Genomic DNA, 25,006 nt, shown 5'->3' on the forward strand with positions numbered 1-25,006 from the left:
CTAGGGATTTTTAGACTGATGCTATCTATTATTGGTAGCACCTTAGTCTATTTATCTGCGTTATATACTCCTGCATTGTCATTCTAAAAGCTAACGTCCTTTTTGCCTTCGAAAACATTTGCATAAAGAGAAAAATAATGACTGAATTTATTTCTGCCTAGCAAAATTCAGTGAAAATTCGCCTATTATTTAATAGCGGTACCTATTATAAGAGCCTCCATCGCTGTCCAAAATCAATATGTCAAATCCGATTGTGGAAATAGATGTGCAGAAATAAGCAAGGCATATCTACAGCTGATCGAAATGATCTGTGAACGAAATATTGTTTGCAGGAGTCTGCCTGCCCTCGGCCTGCCTCTGGCTCCAGCAGGGGTTTTTCCCTTGGCCATTCCTGCCCCGCTGGCCGATGGGCTGGCACCTTCCTCCCCACCACCTGCCGGCGCGCCGCCGCGCTGGTAACCGCGGCCAGCGGGGCTCTAACATAGATTCTGCATTAAAATACCACAGGACCTTCTGCAAAACAGCAATAACCGTACAAAAGGAAAAAAAAAAAAAAATCCAAACAACCAACCCACTCCGAATCGCAGTGCTGGCATCTACAGAGGGACCGGCTGCGCCTTGCTGCAAACATCAAACGGCGGATAACTTGTAATTTCCCGGAGAGCCGTGGCTCTGCCGCCCTCCCGAGCAGGGGCTGGGCTGGACTGGGCAGAGCAGGGCAGGGCAGGGCAGGGCAGGGCAGGGCAGGACAGGGCAGGGCAGCCTGTCCCTCTCCCTCTCCCTGGGGCCTCTCGCGGACCCCTCTCCCTGGGGCCGGCAGAGCCGGGCAGAGCCGGGCAGAGCCGCCCGCCTCCGCCACGCCCGAAGCGCTGGGGGCTGCCAGCCCAGACTTTTCCCTGTGCTCTTAGGAGCTCCCACCCACCTTCAAATAGAAGTCAATTGATTAGTTTCAGTTTCTGCTCCCAGGAGAGATCCGATACTTTCCCTAGGATCAAACAGACCCGAGAATAAAGGAGAGGGTCAACCGGTGGGGAAGCAAGAAAGAGAAAAGAGAGAAAGAAAGAAGAATAGCAAGAGATGGAGGGGGAGATGAAGAAAGAGAAAAAGAAAGAAAAACAGGAAGGAAGGAAGGAAGGAAGGAAGGAAGGAAGGAAGGAAGGAAGGAAGGAAGGAAGGAAGGAAGGAAGGAAGGAAGGAAGGAAGGAAGGAAGGAAGGAAGGAAGGAAGGAAGGAAGGAAGGAAGGAAACTGTTTAGGTGCACTGGAAGAGGATGGGGAACTTGGACAGAACGGCTGCTTTTTTTTTTTCTTTTTCTTTTTTTTTTTTTTTTTTTTTTTTTTCTTTTTTTCCCACAAACAAATAAAAACCAGTTTAAGTAGAGCCTACATACTGCACATATATGTGCAAATTCACACGCATAGAAAAAGGAGGAACGATTTATACTTGAATTTCTGCGAGCCTTTCTCTTCTCAGTGTTTACAAGGCAGGGCTCCATTTGCAAGTTGTACATCTGTTCGCTTCACGTGACATTTTCATAAAAGCTCTAACATCTGGTCAAAATAAACCTCCTTCAGGTACCTGCTTAACTTTTCACATGTCAAAATCCCTTCCCCTCTGAAGCTCTCCTTTCCTCCACTGCTGCAGTCGCGTGTATTGCTCCTTTCTTGACTGCTTATTTAATGACTCTGCCTCTGCCCGAATAGAACAAAGCAACCCTAAACATGAGGGGGCAACCCCGACCTTTCCCTAGAGTATCCTTCCTCATCTCGCCCCCTCCCACTTCCAGATTTCCCCGCATTAGGAGGGCAGAGCGGGTCTTCTTGCCGCCGCAATATTTCGCTTTGGGATTTCTGTAGCCCAGCAAACAGAATTTGCGGCTCCCCCATCCTTCTCTAAGAGAACCCATAGTCCTGTTCGGGTTAATATTTTGCACGAACGCTGATAATACTCCCAAAGTGAAATGATCAACATCTAATTGCCCAAACCTATTCCATCATTTTTTCTGCTATTATTAACTGCTCCTGGTACTTTTGTAGCTGTCTTTATCCCAGCGTGGTTGGTCTGATTTCTTTTGGAGTAAATTTCTCTTCTTGAGAAATTTCAATTCTTGAGAAATTGAAAAGAGTTCATTTCTCTTCTTACCCGTGATCCGTACAGTGAACAAGAGAATTTTTATGAAGTTTCTGCAAATTTCATATCACCTCTTTATGAAAAGAATGGAGAAGTGTCCGCTAACCAAGACAAGCCGACTACGTAGATGAGAACAGTGTAAGTGTTCCTGAGCGAGTGAAGGAGACAGGGAATTACCAAGAGAATGGACAGCTTTTTCGCCGATCTGAATATTTAGTTTTGTTTTGCTTTTTATTTCGGATTTTTAATCGGGTGTTACCATCGTCATTAAGTTTCTGTAGCTTTATTGTTCTTGCTCTGTAAAACCGTTCCAAGCCTCCCGCAATGTCGATCACTTGGTCCTTATAAAAGGCCGGCTTGTTTGCTTTTAAAAAAGAAAAGGAGGACTTTTCTACAAGTGATTTTAGCCTGCTCCACCTTCAAGTGACCTGCCAAATGCTCCTTCTTACTTTATAGACATCTGGGAATTCCATACACGCCTTAAACTCCAATTACACACCTTCTTCAAAGGACACGTGCTTTGATTTGCCAAGAACATTAAGTGGACTGAAGTCGAAAGAAGCTGGTGCAGAAGTTAATGTAAAATACATCCTGTGCCATGTTTACTGCGGGCAGGTTATGTGTGCAGCAAATAAAATAAGTCCTGATGGGATATGGATGTGTGCGCCTCTTTTTTATTTTTTTTTTCCCCTTTTGCTTTAACCTCCCGGATCCCTTTACGGGGTGGATTGGATTTGCCGTCGTCACCACCACCACCACCACCCGCTTCCCAAAGATGCTAATTTATGGCGGGAGCGCTCCCGCTCTCCCGGCGGGTCTGCTGCCTGCTGGAGCGGGCAGGTGAAGGGAGAGCCGTGTGAACCGGGCGGACGCAGCCACCGAGAGCGACCGGGGGATCACCGGGACGGCAGCTGAGCCCGTTCCCGGCAGCCGCCGACCCCGCGGTGGCTCGCCCCGGGAGGCAGGTGCCCGAGCTGCCGGCGCCGCAGGTGAGTCCGTCTCCCCCCTGCGCTTTTCCGTGACTTTTGTGCCCCCGCCCTCTCCCTCCGTTTCCCCCCCACGTCCCCACGGCGCGTTTGTTTGTTTTTCTTAAAATTACAGATGCAGGGAAAACCGCCTGACATCATGGGAGCGGGACAAGAGCGCACTTTGAAGGGCTCCTGGGCAGGACTTCAAGTGAAATCATACTCCGGGGAGGAATCCGATACCGGCTTGGAGAAAGCAGCGGGGCGGCCCCTGCCAAACCCAGGAATGCCGAGGGCCCGCGGCCGGCGCCCCCCGCCCGCCTCCCCGCAGGAGGCGCAGCGCCGGCCCCGCCACCTCCGCCGCCGCGACCGGGCGGCCGCACGGGCCCGGGCCTCTCGGTCTACGCATCAACGGGACACATTGATGCCTCCCAGAAAAAAATAGGGAAATCAATCAGGATTTCCAAAGGCAGACCTAATTTTCCGATTGCAAGAGTGTTTAAAATTCCCAGAAGGCAAATTAACATGCATATTATTTCTTTTTTCCTTCAGTCAACCTGACGTTGACTCAATGGTTTTTTGGCTCTAGCTCGAGGAGCACTAGGAATCTACAGTCCCCGATTTCAGCCCAGGAAAGGGTATGCGCGTAGTTTTAAAACAGCTTTATCTCTTATATATACATACATACATATCTATCTATATATCTATATATTTAATGAGGCAGAGGTAGTGATTGTCACCCGGGAAAGAGCACCGGCTGAGCGCCTTGAGTGCCTGCTGCCTAGGAATGCTGCGGCGCCGGCAGGGACTCACTCGGAAGGACACAGAAGTGGGAGAGGAAGACCTGCAGCATGAGCTCCACGGATAGAAATTGGGAATTTTTCTCACTCGAGTGTTCAGCTGGTTGGAAAGGTGTTGAACCGGCTGGCCCAGAGGCCTCTTGCTGGTTGCAACAGAGCTAGTTAGGTTTAAATTCATCAAGCGGGGCCTCTCCCGATTTCTAAGGCCGAGCACAGTTTGATTCGTGGCTTTCAAAGTGCACTTGATTACTCGTCCATATTTCGCAGGAATCCCGTTCCACGAAACACGCCTTCTCTTCAGCACCGGGCAGCTCGTCTGGTTGGTTTTTTTTTTTTTTTTTTTTTTTTTTTTTCATTTCCAGAACCTGTTTTCTTCTTAAATTTAAGGAGTTTACCCCACCTTTCCCCGAAGGGAATTCTCCCCCAAAAGGAACAACCGACACCTTCTATAAACTCCCAAATCCCCTTAGCCCCACTGCCAAAGCTGCGCCGGCTCCCCGTGCCTCTCGCCTCCGCTGCAGCCGAGGAAACGCGGGCAAACATTACCTGCTCCTCGGCAGCCGGTGGCCTCGGAGCCGGGGGTTCGGAGTCTCTGAGAGGGCAGCTGCGGGTGCCAGGGTGCCGGGAAAAGGCAGAGACCCTTCGGGAGCTCTCAGGGGCATCCCCTCCTCTCCATCACTGAGAGCTGCGACCACCAGGGCCGTGATTTAATTTTCAAGTCCTCGCTAATCCGTCAGTGCAAACAAGCGCTGCGGGCTCTCTACTGTAACCATTGCGCACTGGCTTAGAATATGCCCGATATTATATTCACAATACTGTTCTGCGGGTAATAGACGGCAATACGAAGGTGTGGAAAAAAATACAGGCAATAAAGTCAACTCATGAGCTATGCAAACAGGTTCTGTCATGAAAAAAGCCCCCATCCTATCTACCCTGGCCGAACTCCGGCGGCAGGGTGCCTGTCTCCACGGAGGGCACTGCTCAGCCCCCAGGGCGGCAGCGGTCCCCGCACACCCGCGCATCTTTCCCAGCCGCGGAGGGGCAGGAGACTCCCCGCGCACCGCCCGGCTGCCAAGCGCTGGGAGATCAGCAAGTGTCAGCAGAGACTCAACCAGCTGTCCGATTATAATGGTTGAGGTTTGGTTTGGGTTGTTCTGTTTTCAAGGGGGTTTTTTTGCAACTTCCCTTTCACCTTCCTTCCGAGCCCTCAGATCTGGAGGTTCCCTCCCTTTTGCAGCTCGGGTTCTCGCCGCATACCGGGACCCCGCGGAAAGTATGGTGAAAAGAAAGAGGGGCAATATGCGCCCTACACGTAGAAAAGGAGAAGAGGAGGGTTAGAGCATCTCTCCGTGCTTCGCACAACGAAAATGCGATCGCTAGTATATATATTATATAAAACCCTAGAGAGCAGAGCAGTCAAACATCACTTCCACCGGAAAACCCCACTCCCTAGACACTTCCCTATTTCAATCTCACTTTCTTTCACTTTGCCTTTGGGTGGACGAATCCCGGTTTAAAACCGGTGCCACTTCCTCAGGGATATCAGCAAAAGTAACCTGCGCCGGGAGCTGGGGAACGGGCCCCGCTTCTGCCTCATATCTGGGGGCAAAACACGAAGGCAGGGGTAGAGCTCTGCTGTGAAAACTCTGCTCCCCGCACAACTCCGCCATGCCTGGCGTGAAGATTAAAGGGGGAGAGAAAGAGAGAAGAGACAATACCTTCCTCTGCAGATGCAGTGAGCTTCAGCACAGAATAATAAAGCTGTCTCAATAAATAACGTGCCTGTGTCTGTCAGTAGCTAGTTTATTTGCGTTTTTCGCCTGGTTTGTTTATACTAGTGCCCCCTCTCTCTTGGGTGTCTTTACAGCTCAACAAGCAGGTATTTATCTACAGTTTTAACCCTGGGTTCTCAGAGAAACCAAACATTAAAGTTATTAAAATTTCAATCATATTTATTTATTGCAGAAAAATAATATACAAAGATATTTACAAAACAATCATAAAAATAGGAATGCATTTAGACACCGGATCTATTTGCATTTTAACATGGGTCATCAATAAATAAATAAAACGTTTATTTTTTTTTCTCAGAGGAAAAATAATAATAATAAAAAAGTTAGGAACCGGGTATATAACAGCTTGAGCCCAGCTTTTTCCCCCCTTTAAAAAAAAAAAAAAAAAAAAGTTTTCATCTCTATGGGGATATTTTTGGTTGGCTGCTTGGTTTCATTCAAGAATGAAGAAAGTCCACAATAATGTATTTCCTTTCATCAGTGGCTCATAGGCACGACCTCTTGGGAATGCATGCATGCAAAAAAAAAAAAAAAAAAAAAAAGGGCAAATAATAATAAAAAAAAGTTCAATTCCAACATTCTTCGTCAAAATTAAAAAAAAAAAAATAAATCGAACGATTCAGACTTCTATCAGAATGCAGAGATGTGTGGATTGTACCGACGCCCAGAGGGTAAGTCACTGTCCAAAGCCCTTCTCTCTTTCTCTTTCCTTAAGTGCTCCCCACGCCCTGCTTTGAATTTGGATATTACTCTTCTAATTTCCAAGAAATCCTTGGTACATTTTTTGTTAGACAAGATCAAAAAAAAATCGTATCCAACTTCAGAGTCTCTAGATTGTCCATTCTCTCCTTCTGTGGGAACAATGTCATCTGCAAAAACCCAAAAAGGGCGGAAAACTCGTTACTGAAGCGAAAGTTACACAAACATCTACCTACACCTCTCTGTCTCTGGAAATACGCGTATCGGGCAGGAAGGGAGAAGGGAGAAGCGCCGTGCGGGCGGTGCGGTGACCGTGTGACACCCCAGCCCGGCGATCCCCGGTGTCAGAGCCGAGGAAAGGGACTGCTGCGGCCGTAGGAAACCCTCATCGAGCAGCACAACGGGAGGACATGGATTCACTTCGAAATACGAGCAGCGGCGGCGGCGGCGGCAGCAGGAGCCATCCCAGCAGCCCCGCTGGCTCCGCAGCGTTTGGTGAAGGAGTGATCTCAGGCCGGCCCCATCTGGCTGGGGCACACCCGCGCCGCCGCCGCCGCCTCCCGCCCGCAGCCCACCCCGCCCGGCCACGCGTGGGCCCCGCGGGGCCCGGGGCGCACCTCGGCCCGCGCAGGAGGAGGGACACGCCGGAGCGGGGGAGGCACCTCCAGCCGCCCCGCTCTCGGCTGCCCCGGGAAGCCAGGCCCCTCCGGGCGGGGTGCGGGCCCTCTCGCCCCACGGCCACGCGTGCCCGGCTCACGGCGCAGCCGGCGGCCCCTCGCCTCCCTCCCCGCTTCCTTCCCGCCGGTTTCGGGGTCCCTGTCTTACCTAGGGCTCCTGCCGGGGGGATGCGGGTGGGGGACGCCGCCTGCTAGTGGGATGCGGACATGGACCAGGCGCCCTCCATTCTCCACACCGAGAAGGCGTAGCTGAGCCGCTCGTGGGCCACATAGCTGCAGCTTGCCATCTTGGAGTCCAGCTCGTCGCTCTGTAGGACCTGGTAGAGGAAGTCGATGTACCTGGCCGCCAGCTTGAGGGTCTGGATCTTGCTCAGCTTGTCCGAGGGCAGCGTGGGGATGATCTTCCGCAGGGCGGCGAAGGCTTCGTTCAGCGACTGCGTGCGCTGCCGCTCCCGCACGTTGGCCATGACCCGCTGGGTCTGCAGCTCCTCGTAGGACTGGGGGCTGCCGCCGCCGCTGCTGCTTCCGCCGCCCCCGCCGCCCCCGCCCGCCCCGCACTTCTTGCCCCGCTTGCCTTGGGCCGGGCTGCAGGGCTCGTCCGCGGCCCCGACGGCGCCGCCGGCGCTGCGGCGGCTGGAGCGGCGCTTGCGCCCCCCTCTCTTGTTGTTGGGCAGCTGCTGCCGGTCCGGCTCCTCTTCGCTGTTGCTCAAGCTGTCGTCGGCGGGGGAGACTGGCGAGTTTGACTCGTCCTGCTGCATCATCTCTGGGGGGAGACGCGAGAAGCGGGCCGGGAGGGGGGGGAGGGCAGGGAGAAGAGGGGGGCACCTAACCCGCCAGCTCCCCCTTGATCGGCTGCTTCGCTGGCCTGCGAGGAGAAGGAGGAGGGAAGGAAGGAGGGAGGACCTCACTTTGGGGGGAGGGGGGATGGCATCAGGATCCAAGAGGAAAAAAATAAAAAGGCCAACCAAAAAAAAAAAAAAATCCCTCCCGATCCCTCCTTGGAGCCCCTTCGAGGTGTCTGGGATTGGGAGAAAGTTGAAGACTTGGAGGTTCTTATAGCTCCTGCTGGCGGAAAGTTTGGGGGCAGCAGTGTCATTGGCCTGACGTGGAGAGGAGGGACTTTTGCTGAGTTTTATAGGAAAGTTTCCGCTTCCCCCCCTCCACGCCCTCCCCCAATTATTTTTTTTCAAGCCATTCACAAGTGATCTGGCTTCCCCACACGCACGCACATACATCCTTACCCCAACCTCTTTCTCGGTTTCCCTCTTCGTGTTTTCTCTCTCAAACTCCTTCGGTTAGCGCTCGGCTTTGGGGTGGTGCTGAGGGGCCGGGCCGGGAGGTTTTGGGGGTGCCCAGCACCCCCAGCGCTGCTGCGGAGTGCTCAGCGACCCGCTTAGTGCCTGTGCCGGGGGGAAACCACCCTGAGCCGCAGGGGAAAGCCCGCACCTCTCGGGCTTTCCTCGCCGCAGCGGGCACGGCTTGTAGCGAAAAGAAGAAAAAAGGGAAATGACCCGCGGGGCAGCATCCAGGCACGTCCTAATTTTGACCCGCTTTAACGCACGCCACACTCCCAATAACCGAGAGCCCCGGGAATCTGACTTGCCGAGGGAATCTAACATTTCTGGGCTGGGGAGGGGTGATGGCACAGCCTCGTCCTGCCAGGCTGGACGACTGCTCTCGGAGAAAGCCATCTTCAGAGGTGGAAGCAGCGGGGAAACCAAGCATTGGCTTCGTACACGCATAAGCACCAGTCCTTGAGCTCGTCTTAAGAGAAACCCGGGAGGATTCGCGTCTCCAACCTGGCACACCGGGAGACGGAAGGGGGTACAGACCCTCTTCGCCCGCACTCTGTGTGTGCTGACCACTCACTTCAGTCCGTCCTCCCACAAGGCGCCCGTGTCCGGCATTCCTGGGAAAAGAGATTATTTATTTTAATTTCTCTGCTCTGTCTGCAGCCAAAGCTATTTCTTCCCATCCCCCGCCTTTGTGCCTCCTTCCCCGCTCGCTGGCAGCGCAGAGCAGGTGGTGTGTCTTTTTAACAACACTCAGATTCAAACGGGGAGCAACTGAGAGGGAAAGCTAGAAATCGCCATCCATCAGTAAACGGGGGGCGAAGCTCTCTCTGCTCCCTGCGCGGGGACCGCGCTCTTCCGCTGCCGGCCTGGCAGTCACCGCCTGGACGGGCACGGCTGGGCGCGGGGCTCCCCGCCTTGTCTGCGCTGTGAGGGCGGACAGGGCCAACGGAATGGCAGAGGAGCGATAAATCCCAGGCACGAAATAAGGCAAGACTTCTGGAAGAGCGCTGTCATCTTCTCCGGGGAACAGAGTCGTCTCTCTCCTCTGCCTGAGGACAGACTCTTTTTCCTCCGGGCAGGGGCTCCTCATCCCGGGAGCTGCCAGGGGCCAGGACCCTGCCGAGGGGCAGCCGCCCGGCCACGGCCGCTGGCCCCGGCCCCGCCGCAGCGCCCGTCGGGCATCGCTGCCACCGGAGCTGTCCCGATGCTTCTCCGATCGCTGCCCCTCTCGGCGAGCTCTCCTTCTCGGGTTCCATCCCGGGGTGCGAGCACATAGCAATCTTCCCAAAACCTTCTCTTTTGGGAAACAGCTGGAAACAGGACCGGGGAGGAAACAGAGACCGCCTTAGCCGGCAAGGGAAGGCACTCCAGCACACAGACCCACAATGAGCCTGCAACGCTTTTCCGGCTTTTGACTTCTCCCTGCTGTGTCTTCTGCGTTCACAGGCCTCTCCACTCAGCTTAACACCATACCTTGTCCAGAGAGCTTCAGGGGTTCCCTGGTGTTGGCAGCAGCTGCTGATCCCAAGGTAAGAAGGGTTGGCTCTCCTTTCACCTCCCTCTCACCAGTAATTTTTTCTGTACCCAGAGCCTCACTTACTCCTCTGGACTGTGGAGCAGTGTCATTACAGAAGAAACGTTGAAAACAGTAGTAATGAGCATCTGTAGGTGGCTCTATGGGCCTGCCTTCCTTCCTTCCTTCCTTCCTTCCTTCCTTCCCGCCTGCCTGCCTTCCTTCCTTCCTGCCTTCCTGCCTGCCTGCCTTCCCTCATTGTTCTTATGGGAAGAAAACATCATAGGGCAAAACTAAACCTGGATAGCTATTACCTTGCTGGGAATGGGATGCTACCTGAAAGGAGGGAGGGTCAGCACCACCTGAGCTGATCTGGCAGGGTGCACGACTTGTCTGGGTAACCTAAACTTTGAACAGGATGCAGGACGTTGCCTGCTTGTCATGGGGCAGGAGAAGAGCTGCAACTTTGTAGAGCAGGGTGTACGGAAGAGTCAAGGACAGGTGGAGAAATAGTATTACATGGTTTGTAAAACCGGAAAACATGCAGAAGTGTAGGGATGGAGTTGAGGAGAGAGGAATAATTGATCACAGTCAACATAGTCAGCTATTCTTTGTGTAAACTGCAACCAAAGGAACCAGCAGTGTTTAGCAGGACTTGTATGGTCCTACCTGTCACTTGCACACTGCTGTATGAACCAGGACTGCAGAACCCTCTCACCCCCTGCCCCACTCCCTCCGCCATTATCCTAATTTTGGGTTTTATCTCTGACTCACAAATTATGGACTTAGGAGCAAAGGCATCTAAACCCATGATGTTGCTGTCAAGACCCACTTAGGAGTGCAGGGGCCACACGAGCTGTGGTGACAACAATCTGTCCCCGGGGACTTGGGCTGGGCTGGCTGTGGGAGCCTGCCTGGATCTGCAACCCTGCCTAGTGATGGAGTGTGTGGAGATGTGTTGGGAGGAGGGTGGATGTGTCAGACAGTCATGTCTGGGGATCTGTGTGAGAGAGAAAGACATACTGGTGTGTTTTATATGTGAGGATGTGTTTGTGTGTGCATGCATGTACTGTTGATCTTTTGCAGTGCGAATACATATATATGTCAGAAGAAGAGTGAAGCCTGCGCAGAGATTAAAGAAAATCAATTAAATTCTGGTTTGTTTTGAAATCTACAGTTCTGATAGGGGTTGAGATGGAGCCTTTGCGTTTCACACTAAAATGATAATCGTATTTTTATTATGCAGTGTTAAACCATCTATTTTGAACCTCCACTAAGCCACTAAGGTAGTTCTGCAGACCACTTTAGAACAGGGGATTAAGGATGTCATGTCCTGTTTTTCTCTATGCATAAGCATGGCTCGGGTAAGAATTCTCTTGGTTCCTTGGGCAGAAATTCAACTCTGTTTCATTCTTTTGTGGTAACAAGCAAAACTGCAAACAGATCCAGGGCCTTTCTAGAGATACTTCCAGATCCATTCCTTCAAGCTTCCCCGGGGCCTCAGCTCAGGAAATCGTGTGTTGTGGGATGAGCTGTTACACGGAACACTGGCAGGACCCAGAGCACTCCAGCATTTTGTCACCTGCGCTGACAGGTACAACACTGGTAAAGCAGCCATCCAGACTGTGAACACGGAGCTAAATAAATGACAAATGAGGAATAAGTTGGTCTGTGCTGATCATGGTTAATCACAGGGAAATTGCTGAAAAGGATTGTCCCAGCTTTATGCCAGCCTTTCTATAGGCACCCATTAACTGTTGAGACTCTCACAGGATGGGACAAGCAATATCTGCCTTAGCCAGGCAGAACCATTACAGCTTTTGAGGGGAGCAGGTCAAAAGGCTGATTCTTTCTTTGATTTCTAAGAATGAATGAATGGCCCGATTTTGTCTGCCTGTTTATAAATCAGTGCAGAACTTTAAGCACTAATGCGCTCAAGATCTGGTGGTTGCAACTACAGTGTTGCCCCTCATCAATGTGTTATACACATTGTGCACACACACAAATTACAGTTGGATTGCAATAAGGCTGCTCTGCTCTCTTCAGCGAGCACATACACATGTAATTTAGGTCACAAAGGCTGTTCACTGTGGTAAAACTCTCACTCCTGGTGATTCCTTGGAATACTGAGCAATGTGTTACATACATGCACACCTAGAGACAGCCTGTCTGCATGTTTTTGATGCTGAAACCTTAAATTGGGTGTTTTCTCAGAGGTTTTATCCTTATATGGCAATGATCATTGAAATCAATTGAAATTTCCCTTCTAGTTTGCACGGCCGGGTATTTTAATTCCTGTGGATTCTAGGTGAAAGCCTGGTCAGGGTCAAAAGGGACAAGGGAGCACCTAGCAACTTTCCCCACTGGCATTTATGCTGTAATTTGCTCTGCGTAGAAAGCACACCGGGAAACAGGCTGCAAACTCACACTGATACAAATTTCTGCTCAGCAACAGCAAACGGGCAGAATGAATATATAAAGGGCATAGGAGCAGGACCTTTTCTCCTCTTCTTTCACCTCCTTTTCCCTTCGTATCACCGCGGCTGCTCATTCAACCAAGGAGGCGGAGAAGCTGACGAGCATCTCCCGTTTTTCGTCCTCTCTACCTGTGCCCGCCGTGGGTGGGCGCGGCTCGGCTCGGCTCGGCCGGCGGGGCTGGGGCTGCGGGCGGCTCTGCGGGGCCGGGCCGGGCTGTGCGGCCGGCGGCCACCGGAGGGCACGATTCCCCGCCGGCCCCGCCGCGGCTGCGGAGAGTCGCTCCCGCCTCGGCCAGAGCCCCGCCAGGCTGGGTCACCCGAGTTTCGGTGCCGAGAGGTGCTGCCCGCCCGCCCCCGGCTCTGCCCGCCCGTGTTTCAGCGAGCCCCGAGAGTTTTTTCTCGCCGAGGCGGCTCCAGGCGGCCGCAGCCCCGCTGCTCACCCGGGGCACGGCCGCGCTGGGTCCTGCGGAGAGATCCGACGCACGGATCCGCCGCGGACAGACGGACACTTCCCACGGGTGGGCTGCAGGCTATCGGCGCCTTGACACTCGCGTCGCTCGGAAGCTCTGGAAAACAGACGGATAACGCGGAGGTTCCTCTAACAAGTCAGTTTCCTTGTCAAAATTGCCACAATGATTTTTAATTTAATTTTTTTAAGGTCGTTGTCATGCGGCCGTTTACATGACCACATTCTCATGTGGCCGTTCATGTAAAAGTCCTGGCAGCTTGCCGCCACGAAAGGATGTGACAGGGCTGTTCCCGGGTTGTGCCCATCCTTCCCAGACTCTGGGCCGGCGGCAGGGAGCGCTGCGCCCCCCGCGCACCGCCCTTCGGCATCTCCTGCATCCACCCTCTCCTCCCAGATCTCGGCTCTGCGCAAGGCCGAGAAATACCTATATCTACTGGCAAAGTAGCAATCCCACATAGGAGACAGGTGTCCCAAAAATTTAAGATCTGAGATTATTTTCAAAACCCGTTTTTATATAAAATCTTTTATTCAGCTCCAGAAATAATTTGTGGCCGTGGATGGGGCTGTTTCAGTAGAGCCTCATTGGAAGGCTGAGTGGTATTCTCTCGTGTATCCTAGACAAGACCAGTCCTTCCCATCACAAGAGATCAACATATCTAATGCTGTGGTAGAGGTCTGCCCCTAATTATGGCTCTGGGTCTTGTTTATGCGGTTTCATATCTAAATCTGAAAAGACCACTTAGTAAAACAATCTTATCTACACTCCAGGGGATAATAGTTATTTTTATTAATAATGGATCTTATTGGCTATTTCAGCTCCTTTGATTTTCTTTTCTTTTCCACCCTTCCATCTTTCCTGAACTATATAACAATTTTTTTTTCTTGTATTCTTCCTGCTCCTACACATTACTGAAATCTATACATTCAGTCTCTCAGTACACTTGGCCCACCAAAACTCTGTTAAACTTCAGTCCCTTTTAACCACTGCTTTTTTCTTCCAAGGTGGGGGAGGGTGCACCTCCAGCAGCAGTGATGGATAAAGCATTCCATAAAGCCTTCTTCTTATGTGTGGACTCAAATTCCCCACAACTCAAGCAATTAGAATCAGAGCCGTAAAGCCAGAATTTCAGTATGGAAGTGGGCTTTCACCCTGTTAGCCATGTCTGCAACCCTGAGAAAAATCCACCCCCATGCTTCCTACTATGTGTGGTCTCTTTTAGGATTTCAGGTGCTCTTGGAATCTCACAGATTAAAATGAAAAAGAGGTCATATGAGAAGTAACCGTAACTTATAAATGAATATAAGAGTTCAATAGACAGGATAACGGGCTGGTTTTTACATCTGAAGCAGGCAGAAAATTCTGGTGTGAGGGAAAGAGCATGGAAGGTCATCCCAACATACACATTGCTTTCCTGGGCAAAGGAGATGTTGGAGTTTTTTTATTGGTAAGCTCCTTGAATGCCAGGTCTCCAAGTTGGAACCCATGCATCTTCTCCTCCTGGCCATAGGTCATACTGGCTGAATGGAGCCATGCAGAGGAGCTGAGCCTGGAGGGAAAAGGTTCACATAAATGAGCACCCATCTCACCCATCTCACTCTTTCCACAATTACCTTACTTCCAAGGACACTGACCTAGAGCTAGAAGAACTTTTGAAGGAGCAGGGGTTAATTTCCATCTCTGCCATGCTGTATTTCCTTTCAGAAAAGGCAGTCAGCACAGATCAAATTTTACATATTCCTTTCTACTTGGGGAGATTATAACTGTTTTGTGCTATGGGCTGTCAGCTATGATGCCTAAAGATCTGCTATCCATTATGAGTCCTCATTTGACAGGCTCAATCTAAATTTCCATCCTCCAGAATATAGAATGATGATTAAGTTACCTTGCTCACAAGGGACTGATCTGTCCATAGGTCCACATCCTGGGTTTATTTTTGGACCAAAGATCATATAGTAGATCAACGATGAAGCTGCTCTAGAGCACAAATCTCAGTACCCAAATCCCAGAAGCAATTTTCCAGAGAGGAAGTAGTTTATTGATATGTTAAAGTAAATTAGCACACATTCACTGTTCATGTATCTGTGTATATACTTGACTATTTATGAACTCTGACTTCCAAACAAACATCTGTACTTGTATTTATGCAAAATACTGTGCTGCTTCTGGTTGAAAAGCATCTATATCAAACATTCTCATGCCAAAATCTACTATCTGACCTTGCAGCACTAAAAATAGATCATGTCAGAAGCAGAGAAATATTTGTTTCTCCTTTTAGAACATTTGTCCTTACATTCATTAAGGACTCAGTCCAAAATCCTTTGATGTCAAGGCAGCTGTTTCAGCAGCCTTTGGATCAAGTCTTATATAGGGTGAATTAAACTTTAAATAGAACAAAAATTATAATGGGTACAGCCTAAGAGTATTAGGAAGATGTAAGAAAGGCTGCCTTTGGAGTAAAGCATCAGTCATTGTTCTCTGATATTTAGCTGAACTTATGGAATTTTTCATTATTAAAACAATAATCCTCTTCAATAAGGTTGTAATTTATTTTTAGTCTTACAAACATCCACATTTTGCTGCATAGTAGAAATGTTTTTGCTGACCTAGTAAGTGTAAGGATGCTTTGAGTTCAGTAGGGCATTTACGGACTGGACCCTAAGCAGTAAGATATGGCCCAGGTTTTCAAAGTCAGAGCAGAGACCTAATTCCAAAATATTCTTCTGACTTCAAAATGTGTTCATGTTTATGCCTCACTTCATAATTGAGCAACTTATGACATTTCCTAACGTCTTATCTAATGCTAGGCCTTGTTTTTCACACTTTGCAAAAGGACTAATGCAGCTCTTGGAAAGAGCAGATGCTGTAATTAATTTGAAGGTAAAAGATGTTCAATGGATAGCAAGGGCTTTAATTCAAAACAGTGAACTTTATAGTATGGTTTGTAATCCTTTTCTCTACAAGAATGCATAGTGTTTAGAGCATCCATTTTAATAAAAAGGAAACCAGTACTAAAACAAGCTACAGCCTCACAGAGCTTACTGCACTGCTTCCTTGTAATCACTGTATCAGAGTGTGAGTGAGTAATTTGAATGACATATGTGCAGGAATTTTTGCTGAATCCGGGCTATTTGACAGCAAAATGGTCATCATTCCTTCCAAACAGATAGAAGTTTGATCAATTATATTTCAGTGGCTTAGAGCCATATGCTATCTACAGTGACATTTATGATCTATTTTTGTTATCCCCAAATGGCCTTCAACCTAGCAGTTATCTGCCAGCATGTTAAAGTTTTGGTCAGTGAAAATTCTTTAGTGTCTTGGAAAGATTCATGATGTTGTCTTTTGGCCAAAGTCCATTATGGGTAACTACAACTTTATCTACATTCAACGTATGTAATGGAGTGGCTGTGGTATGGCACACTGTCATTTGGCTTAATTTCAATCAACTAAGATAACTCTCTGTATTTTCTTTACTATAACACTGTGTCATGTTGCTGTAAAAAGTGAAACAGCTGCCACATCCTCCTTCTTGAGGATGCATCCCAGAATGGGCTGTTTCTTCTGAGAGGACAGCATAGCCTCCAATTTGGCAGGTAAAATTTTGCAACACCAAATCCTTCCATCTGTGGTTTCATGTTGTCAGTTCCATGCAGGAACTAATAGTCTGGTCTAGATGTCAAGCTATCTGATTTGTTAGTGTAGCTGGCAGGTTAACTGTCTAAGTCCTACCATTTCCTCACAGAATTCACTGTGGGTAGGAAATTTCATCCAAAAAAGAAGAAAAATAACCATCTTTAAAGATTAGATGCACTGTTGGGAAATTAAGTTCTTAAGTCTAAATCAGATGCATGATAGGAAGCACTTCATAATTGCTCACGTTAAGGGTAAGGGGCCAACCCAAAGGCATATAGATAGGAGAAAGAATAGGCAATACAGTCACTCAGCTATTACTTCAAGAAACAGCCCTTCATATTCCCATAGATCTAATGTGCATCAGAAACAAGTTGCACTGTAATGTAAAGAGGTAGAAGATGCTTTTTCCTCCCCTGTGGTTATGGGAATGGGAGGCATTGTATTTCTTTGCACATATCCCTCTCAAACTGTTCATTGAGGAAAAAAGCATTTCTGCTACTCCTTAATTTATAAAAGTTAGCGAAATATTATATGACAGAAAGTTGCCATTAAACTTTGCCCAAGAGCATATGAAAATGGCATGTGAAATCCATGCTGGAGTAAGTGCTGCTGTAAGGGCATCACAATTGAAGGGAATGGATTAGCAGCTCCCCAGTAACAGCTGTGGCACCACAAATGATGCAAATAAGCATCACCCCATTGCAATACAGACACAGGAGAGCAATGCCATGCAGGCAGTAGCAGCATTATACATGGAGTGGAAAGAAGCCACAGCAAATATAGGTTTGTATTTTCCGTAGGTTTTCACTAGGAAACCTCCGTGGTGTCACCTGTATTTCCGCCATGCAAGGTGATCTTTACCAACCTCTGTGTATGCCTTCTGTCATTTCAAAATGTGTCACTAGATGTTTTCAGCAAAAGAAAATACTTGGGAGATAAAGTCTTCTCTTTTCTTCTCTGAGGTCATACTGCATCTTTGGGGTGATATTTGGTGTATATGTGCCATGGAAGCGATCCAGAAACCCTCACAATAACTATTTCTAATGGCCCATAGCTGCACAAGAACTGTGCTCTGTAAGGAGAAGCAGGATTTATGTGAGTGTCATTAGAACTTTTCCTTTGTGGTGTCCTTCTCAGATATCTGTCATGTCTTTCCAGCTTGAAGGCAAAAACCACTGTTCTTATACACCAAAATGCTCTCCAGTCAAATATTTGGCTCACTCACTGGATCCTTCAAATAATTTGGCTAATGGTATGCTAAAGATTCATGTTTCTACTACTCTCAAAAACAAGATGAGAAATCTATCTGGTTTTGTTTTGATTTGTTTGTTTGGGGTTTTTGGGGGGATTTGGTTCAGTGTATGTATTTCAGGAAATATGCCTGCACACTTTAAATTTTTTAAATATGACGAATGATGTGTGTTCTCCTTATAGCTTTGGTAGAACTTGTTTCTCTCCAAGGGCAAACCCCACGCTATTAACATCACAGAACTTCCTCAGCATACTGTGGTTCAGTCCATAGGCATGGCAGCTGTGATCTGAGAGGTGGTGCTGAAATCATTTTTTGCCTGGATGTCTGAAACTTATAACAGTGAGAACTGACTTATGCTGTTGTCAACCCAGGTACAGCTGAGAGAAAAAAAGCAATTAATAGATGGATGTTTCCAAATTTAATACCTTGGGGCTGGTAAAGGTGTTTGCAGCTATAGGACTTCAAGTCTATCTTACCAAGGACTGGTTTAGTAGCTCCAGCACAGTTATCAGTACTTCAGAGAAATTTCCATTTGCTCGTGATTAAAATTTGGGTTTTGTACGTCAAGGAGGCGGCGCCTGATGAGGGCCTAAACTGTCAGTTTAATCATATTGGGCAACATTCAAGATATCTGCAAAGAAAATTTAAATGGAGTCAGATGTAATATGAAATGAATTCCACACGCCTTCATGTATGGCAGAGAACGATCTGAGATAGCCCTTCGTTTTACAGTCTCTCAATCATCTTTTCCCTTTTTTGCCTCCATTACTGTCATTCATCATCCAACTTCTTTTGCATCTGGTAGTTTGCAGAGTTATGAGAGTCAATGATGTTGCAGAGTTACTGCAGTATTCTAGCATATAATTAAACAATTATAAAACCAGATTAAAACATATTTCTGTATGTTAACTTAAAGCTCTTTATATTTTGTACTATATACAATAATATTAACAACAAAAAATTGAGCTACTTAAGATTGTAAGTACTCACAAATATCCCCAGATGATGTTGCTGAGGCCTAAATATCTGATTCAGCTCAAAGTTATTTAAAAATAATTTAAAAATTATGCCTGTACTCCAAAAATTTCCTGGCAACACAATGACTTGGTTATGTACATTATTCTAAAAGATTTCATAGGAGCTTCAGTGCCCAAGACCAGGCCCAAGAGCACCTTGAAACATCTGAAACACTTCAGCATTTGGATAATTACATACTTTTGGGACCAACCCACATTTCTCTTTGGAAAATATTTCCCCTTCATGGCTGCAGACAACAGATGGATCATATGATCTTTGCATTTGGAAAGATGGCATAATTCTGGCAGACTGTCAGTTAAGTGAAAGAGGCTGATTTCAGATCCTCATTAAGAAAATATAGAACCACATGGAGTGGACTGAATGGCAGAAAGTGATCGCTGGCGCCAGCTTTAATAGAAAATATGGCACACTTGAAACATGAAATTTGCTGAACTGTGGCTGGATCTAGCTCTATCAGGTTTTACATTCTTTTCCCAAATAAATGTGTTCCAAAGGAGACATTCTGTGAAGTATAAGGGCCTTCTGTTTGCCAGGAGGGAGGGGAGCAGAGCACTAGAGGGTTAAAAGGCAAATTCAAAGAGCCACCAGGTCTAGGGTTGGAGTTGAGTGCCAAGGCTTCATTGAATCTTCCTTTACACTTGCAAAAGTTTCTGTTTAATGAAACTTTTCTTTACATTTCTGGTCTTGTGGTATATTTTTTGGGTGCAGATGACACTTTACCCAGAAGTACTCCTTGGAAAAAGCATGGCCCCTTCCCACTGCAGGGCTCTGGGAACAAGGCCCAGTGCCTTTTTTACACACATTTCCACATGGAAACAGCCCTGCTAAGCCCCTGAGAGCTGGAGTAGGAAACCCAGGGAACTGTAAAGAGTAAAATAGTTTCCCAGCAACACTGGATATGAGCAATAATTTCGCCCTAATCACTACTCACAGCTGAAGAGAAAAGGACTGGTGAAGCTGCACACCTCCATTTTACCATCAAACACCAAAATAATGGCTGTGGCTTCAGGTCACAGCTTTTGTTTCAGCAGTGACACCAGGATCTTTACATGATATCTCATCTTGGCCACACCAAATAATGAACAATAATAAATCATTGGTTGCTTTGAAAGCCTTTGCTAAATTATCTTTTAGCGAGATCAGACACATCATCTGTCCCACATGAACCTGAGAAGTTCAAGCAGTAATGGTGGCTGTGATATATCTATTCCTGTATCCTTTGTTCTACTGCTCTTCCCTCTGACAATTATAAGTTTCAAAAGCTGGAATCATTAACAAGGTTAGACTGCATAGGAAGCAAACAATGCTAGAAATAAAAAGGAATATCAAGTTCTGAATTAACTTCTTCTGTCAGTGCATGCATTTATGTTGAAGACTCTTCATTCACAGATTTCCTCTTTGCCGTATAGAAAATCATAAAACGTACTTCTTGTCATTGATCCCCTATAAGGCTTGGAACAAGAAAAGATGGAACTGGAATTCATAGAAACAATTATCATCTTTCTTCTTCTTTCAGAGCTAAGGAGAGACAGTTAAACTAACAGAATATTCTTTATCTTTCCTTTTGAAATTATGGCAGAGGTATGACACAAACATAAACAGGCCCAGAATCTCAGTGTGCCTGATCATTTGTTTGGAATAAAGTCATGGGTGACAATAGTGAAGTCTGTCCTTCTGCAGTGCACCAACTCTTTATGGGAACCATTCAAACCCCCTCAGAGAGGGAGGATATGGTCTGTGTCCCTCTTGTGGCACTGAAGCCTTTGAGAGCAGCAAAAGCCATACTAAGATAATATAATATAATGCACACAACAATTTGAATATGTTGCAGTCTTCATAAATATATATTAATGTGGAAAACTGTACTACAAAAATAAAGATAACAGAATTACTTCCCTATCCTGACTTCTTCAAAGAAATAGGAATTTCAGGTATGTAAGGATCACTGAACTGGAGTGTAGCTGGTGATTAGCAGAGTGAGCAGTACAAAAAATTCAAAGGCCTAAACTTCAGTGCCAGACAAACAAAAGGTAATCATTGAAACTAGGAGAAGAGGAAAAGCAAAATTTGGATGAAACACAATTTAAAAACTAATATCTGAGCTGCACTTCTTAAAACGTTAAAATTCTAGGCAATTACAACTGAATATTTTTATTCTGTCAATTCTTTCATTCTGGATATATTGCTGTGACAAATGTTCACACCACTATCTGAAACAAGCATTTTTTTGGTAGAGAACTGAAGAGCAAATAATCTGATTATATATTTAGCAAATTTTTAGGAAAAGCACCAATTTACTGTACTCCAAAAAAAGCATAACCAGCACACCTATCCATCCTTGTAACTATTCTCTTGTATTACTAGGAAAAGCTTGGCTGTCATTGTTGCAGATTAGTAGCATTCAAGCCTAGTAAAACAACAAATCCCTATGAAAACAGGGACTCATCATGCACAGCAGTCACATTTTAAGCTTCAGTATTTTAGCAATTTTTAATTAAAAAAGAAGCCCACCAAAAACTAGAAGTCCAAGTTAATTGAAAGGACCAGTAGGGCCATAGAGAAATTCTCTTTGAGAATAATCACCTATCTGAAACAGAAATCAAAGCCACTTTTCCATTACTTTTGCTTATTACCTCCATGACTTCAAAAACTAATTTATTTTAAAGTTTGAAAAAAAAAAAAAAAAAAAAAAAGGTGTTGTTGGACTAAGACTTCACTGATCAAGTTTCATCCTAGAGGGAATTTTTATACCTGAGTTATAAACTCCCCACACTTGAGTGTTTATAATGGAAACACTGACAAATGCGATAATAAACACCAATCATGGGACCGTAGTAGCTGATCAGAGAGTGGATGCAGAAGTTTGCAGTGCTATCATAATATTTTGTTCTGTCTCCAGCACCAGTTTTGCTCCAACCTCCTTTCAGGTTCAGCAGTTGTAAAACAAGATCAATCTAACTAGAGATTGCAAAATCATTTGATTATTTATACTTCTCTTCGAAAGCTACAAAATGTCTCTCAAATATGATTTCATTTAGTCTTATTTTTTTGGTTTACATGTCTGAATACTAATTGTAACATGATAGCTTCAAGGGGACTCAAATTTCTACCAAAAGTCAGTCTTCAGTGGCCAAAGAGAACATAAACAAACCAGCCTCAGACCAGGGTCTAAAAATGGCTATGATCAAACAGCTCTAAAGCTTAAAAAAGCCCCTTATTATCTTTTCCCAGAAGTAATTGACACTGTCAGTTTTTGTTCTTAATGTGGCGATAATGGCACTGTGCTTTAGGGAGACCGAGGAGCTGGACTCAGCCTCGGTGACAGCAGGGATTCTGAGCAAGGGGAAGGCTCTTCACTCCAGTGGGTGAAATCCAAGCCTTGCTGAAGTTAGCAGCATTTCTGCACTCTGTTAGGGCTGGGGTTTCACTGTCTTCCCAAGCCTGACAGGCTGTTGCACTGTACTGACTCCACAGATTAGAATGCAGCTAACTTGGGCTGAGACAAGGACTAGGGGAGAAAGGACCCCACAGTTTCGTTATTTCAGCGAGATGGGATTGCACTCCAGCAAGAAGTTTGTCTGCAACATTCCCATAATTGGTTTATATTCTTACCAGACTAAACTTCTAGGATTTCAACACATCCACAGGGGCCAAGAGATGGGTCAGTATGGCATCTTGCTGTTTCACTGAGCTCTTCGTGGGTGTAAGGACATGCTTTAGTTTCAACATGGGTTCCTTGGAAAAAATTTGCATTTAGACTGCTTTTTTTGAAAATCATTAAGCAAGCAAACAAACAAACAAGCCCATATCATCACGTTCTCAGGTCATATAAATCAATGTGTGGCCCAGGGCAGGGGCAGCTCAAAATAGATCTTGGTATCTTTTCTGTGCTGTTTACATATTGTGTTTATTGGCTTAACCACAACTGCATTTTTAATTTCCAATGTTTTTAGCATCAGTGGCTCATATAAAAATATTACTACTCTTTGTATTGCTGCAAAATTTCCAGTGATCCATTAGAAATCAGGTTTTATAATGCAAGATCCGTTTGTATTTAAAAATAAAATGTAACATATCCTATTTGCTTTTCTCTAGTCTCTAACACAATCACGAAAAACTTGGATCTTGAACAAATTCCAGTGTTTTGTTATTAAACCAAGAAGAGAAAACAAATAATTTTTGAATTATCTGTTACAGACATGTTTACATTATGAATCTCCTCACTTAAGACTCTATGTGCTGTAGAGTTCTAATTTTATCCAATGACATGAGCAAGAAAAATTATGAAAAGTTATATAATCATACTGTGAGAGATCATAGAGAAATAGTGGTAAGAAGTGAATATTAAATTGTGTAATTCATTGTCCTCAAAGAATTTGTCTTCATCATTTTTCCTAAGATGATGGTAACTGAGATTGGGTTATGAGAACAATTGCTGATTTTGGAACATTGTTCATTCGCAGTTCCTTTCCTTGTTTTATTTTTTGGAAGAAAAAAAGAAAAAAGAAAACAAACCCCCAAACAACACAAAACCCTCTGAGGAGGTGAAACCCCCCAGTTCCTAGAAAGGATCCAGCTGCGCTAACTATCCAACTGCCTCTTGGAAAAAAAAGCATTTTGACAAATGGAGAGCAGATGCAATGTGTGGAGTCAGGGAGGTCAACAAAAACAAGTAGAAAAAGAAACGAAGGAAACAAGTGAAAAGAGAAAGAATACTGGAGCATTAATACAGGATATTAGATCGCTCGTGATAATATTCAAGTGACTAGAATGAGAAAAAGAAGAAGGATCACCACAGAGCTGAAAAGAGGAGAAATAAGAGACATAGGATCCTACCTATACTAGCTTGAATCCAGGGTAAATCTTGATTTTACTAATATCACGGTAATTTTATATAATGGAGATAAAGGCTGTCCTATGAAGTCAAGCAGAACCACTGCCCTGAGTGGGCAGTTTAATGCGAGTGGACCGGGCTCTGAGCGGGCTGGTTGCTGCCGGTCTGCTGCGAACGAGGGAAGAAATCCAGGTCTTTCCCAGCAGCAGCAAAGGAAGGTGCCAGCCGCAGAGAGAAGAGGGGAGAGGAGCGGGAAGGAAGGGCAGGGGCACATCAAGATGAGTGGGAGAAGCTTCTTGGGGAGATCCTGGACCCGGTCCTGCCGCTGCGGCTCTCCCGACTTCTCGCCCCTTTCAGAGATGCCTGCGAAGGCATCAGTAGGTAACGCTACTGATCCTAGGTAACTACTAGAGATCCCCGGGGTGGACGCTATATCCATCCCCGAGGTATGCCCGCCTCGGGCTTCCTCCGTTCCTCTCTCTCTGGCTTTTCAGAATGTATATCATTATTTTTATTCCTTGTAGAGACGAAACAGGATGTGTGCTCGTGTGCGGTGTGCGCGTGTGTGTATGCGCGTTTGTAAGGGGATGTGCCGTGAGAGAGAAAACGTCTCCGCTTGACGTCCCCAGAACCAAAGCCCACGTACTGACAAGTTTTCTCTCTCAGGAGGGCGCAGAGGGTTGCCCGGGCCGGCCCCGCCGGTGCCACAAGGCTGCGGGGCATCCCGGCCCGCCTCCCCTCGGCCGGGCACTCCTGCACCAGCTCCCGCCCGGGGCGAGCGACGGCGCCGGCCGCCAGCCCGCAAGGACAGAGCCGCTCCCGGGAGGAAAATCGTGACAACAAGCGGTTGTGACCAGATGTTCGGCTTCTCTGGCCCCGTGACACACGGCTTGGACTTGGCAGACTGGATTTCAAAGAAAAGGGAGTTGTTGTTTATTTTTTAAAAGGCAGAAAGCGCTTGGTTAAAATGCACGGGTCGAGATTTCCCTGGCAAGCAGCTGGGCAGGAACCGAACCCGCTGGAAACCCGTTCCGCACATTGGAAGGGCTCCACTGCCCCGGCCCAGACTTTCTCCAAAGCAACAAATTGGAAAGATATTAAAGCAAGCAGGCAACATAACACAAACCAAAAGGCCTCGAAACTTCATTCCACCTCCGCCCTTTCCGTTTACAAAAAATATAAATATTAACAAATCTGCAACACACTGAGCCTCTCAATCTGTCTTCTCTCCAACTCCTCTCGACCACAGCGCACGCTTCTCCAAACACTCTTGGTTTTGCATCCCACACCTACACGGTCCTGGCTGCGGTGTGAGAAGCCGAGGCAGGAGCCGTGTCTCTGCTTCCCCAGGAGGGAGGTGCCGAGGCCACCTGCTCGCTGCCGCGGGCGATGCCCGGCCCCAGCCGCATCCCGCCGGGCCCGGGCGCTCC

At 47.0% G+C, this 25,006-nt stretch overlaps 1 protein-coding gene across 1 annotated transcript; it reads right to left on the minus strand.

Annotated features, from left to right (window-relative positions):
* Positions 1-5,619: 5,619 nt before the first annotated feature.
* Positions 5,620-8,088, minus strand: TWIST1 (twist family bHLH transcription factor 1). Its single transcript, XM_066318336.1, has 2 exons — positions 7,213-8,088; positions 5,620-6,557 (listed from the first exon to the last, which is right to left on the minus strand). The coding sequence occupies exon 1, from the start codon at positions 7,823-7,825 to the stop codon at positions 7,256-7,258; it is 570 nt and encodes a 189-aa protein (XP_066174433.1). The 5' UTR covers positions 7,826-8,088; the 3' UTR covers positions 5,620-6,557; positions 7,213-7,255.
* Positions 8,089-25,006: the final 16,918 nt, after the last annotated feature.

This window comes from Sylvia atricapilla, chromosome 1 (assembly GCF_009819655.1).
Source record: "Sylvia atricapilla isolate bSylAtr1 chromosome 1, bSylAtr1.pri, whole genome shotgun sequence".
NCBI classification, from domain to species: domain Eukaryota; kingdom Metazoa; phylum Chordata; class Aves; order Passeriformes; family Sylviidae; genus Sylvia; species Sylvia atricapilla.

Bases quoted from the DNA above. Each gene is read 5' to 3' on its own strand.
- TWIST1 (XM_066318336.1), bottom strand. From the start codon at position 7,825: ATGATGCAGCAGGACGAGTCAAACTCGCCAGTCTCCCCCGCCGACGAC.